This window comes from Eimeria mitis, genomic scaffold (genome assembly GCF_000499745.2).
Source record: "Eimeria mitis Houghton genomic scaffold, Emh_scaff1056, whole genome shotgun sequence".
NCBI lineage: Eukaryota > Apicomplexa > Conoidasida > Eucoccidiorida > Eimeriidae > Eimeria > Eimeria mitis.
In genome coordinates this window covers 9,280-9,802 of record NW_013567333.1, presented here as the reverse complement: position 1 = coordinate 9,802, position 523 = coordinate 9,280, and the positions used below count along the sequence as shown (strand labels likewise).

At 43.6% G+C, this 523-nt stretch overlaps 1 protein-coding gene across 1 annotated transcript in view; it reads left to right on the top strand.

The window, feature by feature from the left end:
- Window positions 1–351: 351 nt before the first annotated feature.
- The window catches only part of EMH_0028450 (mitosis protein, putative), a gene marked incomplete at both ends in the record, with an annotated part of 1,121 nt that continues 949 nt past the window's right edge, over window positions 352–523 (top strand). Inside the window, one exon of the mRNA XM_013494155.1 lies at window positions 352–411. Coding sequence (XP_013349609.1) covers window positions 352–411 — 60 coding nt within the window. The remainder of the gene's footprint in view (window positions 412–523) is intronic.

The window sequence follows — 523 nt, the reverse complement described above, 5'->3', positions numbered from 1 at the left end:
TGCGTCCGCCTGCAGCTGAGCACTCACTACCTTTTGATTTATTTCTCTTTGTCGTTTGTTGTTGTATGTTGCTGTTTATTGTTTCTCGTTATTGCTCGCTGTCTGTCGCCTGCTGCCTGTTTGTTATTTGTTGTTTCTCGTTTGACGGTTGCTTGCTGTCCGTTGTTTGTTGTTGTTTTTGTTTGTTGTTGTTTGCTGTTGTTTGTTGTTTGCTGCTGTTGTTTGTTGCTTGCTGTTGCTTTCTGTTTGTTGTTTGTTGCGTGCACCTGCTATGTTTCGCTTGGTGTTGTGTTTTGTTTTCGTTTGAAGTGTATTCGCTTCGGCCACGACTTCGATCCCGAGTGCATGAAAATGGACGAACTTCTCTTTAAAGTGGCAGAAGATGTAAAAAACTTTTGTGTTATTTACGTGGTGAGAACTGCACATACACCCCAACTGGCTTTCTCTGAACTTCTTTGCACCAGACCCTATTCAGCTGACTAACGCCCCGCTTTCCCTTAGCAGCAGATCCATCGTTTCTCAC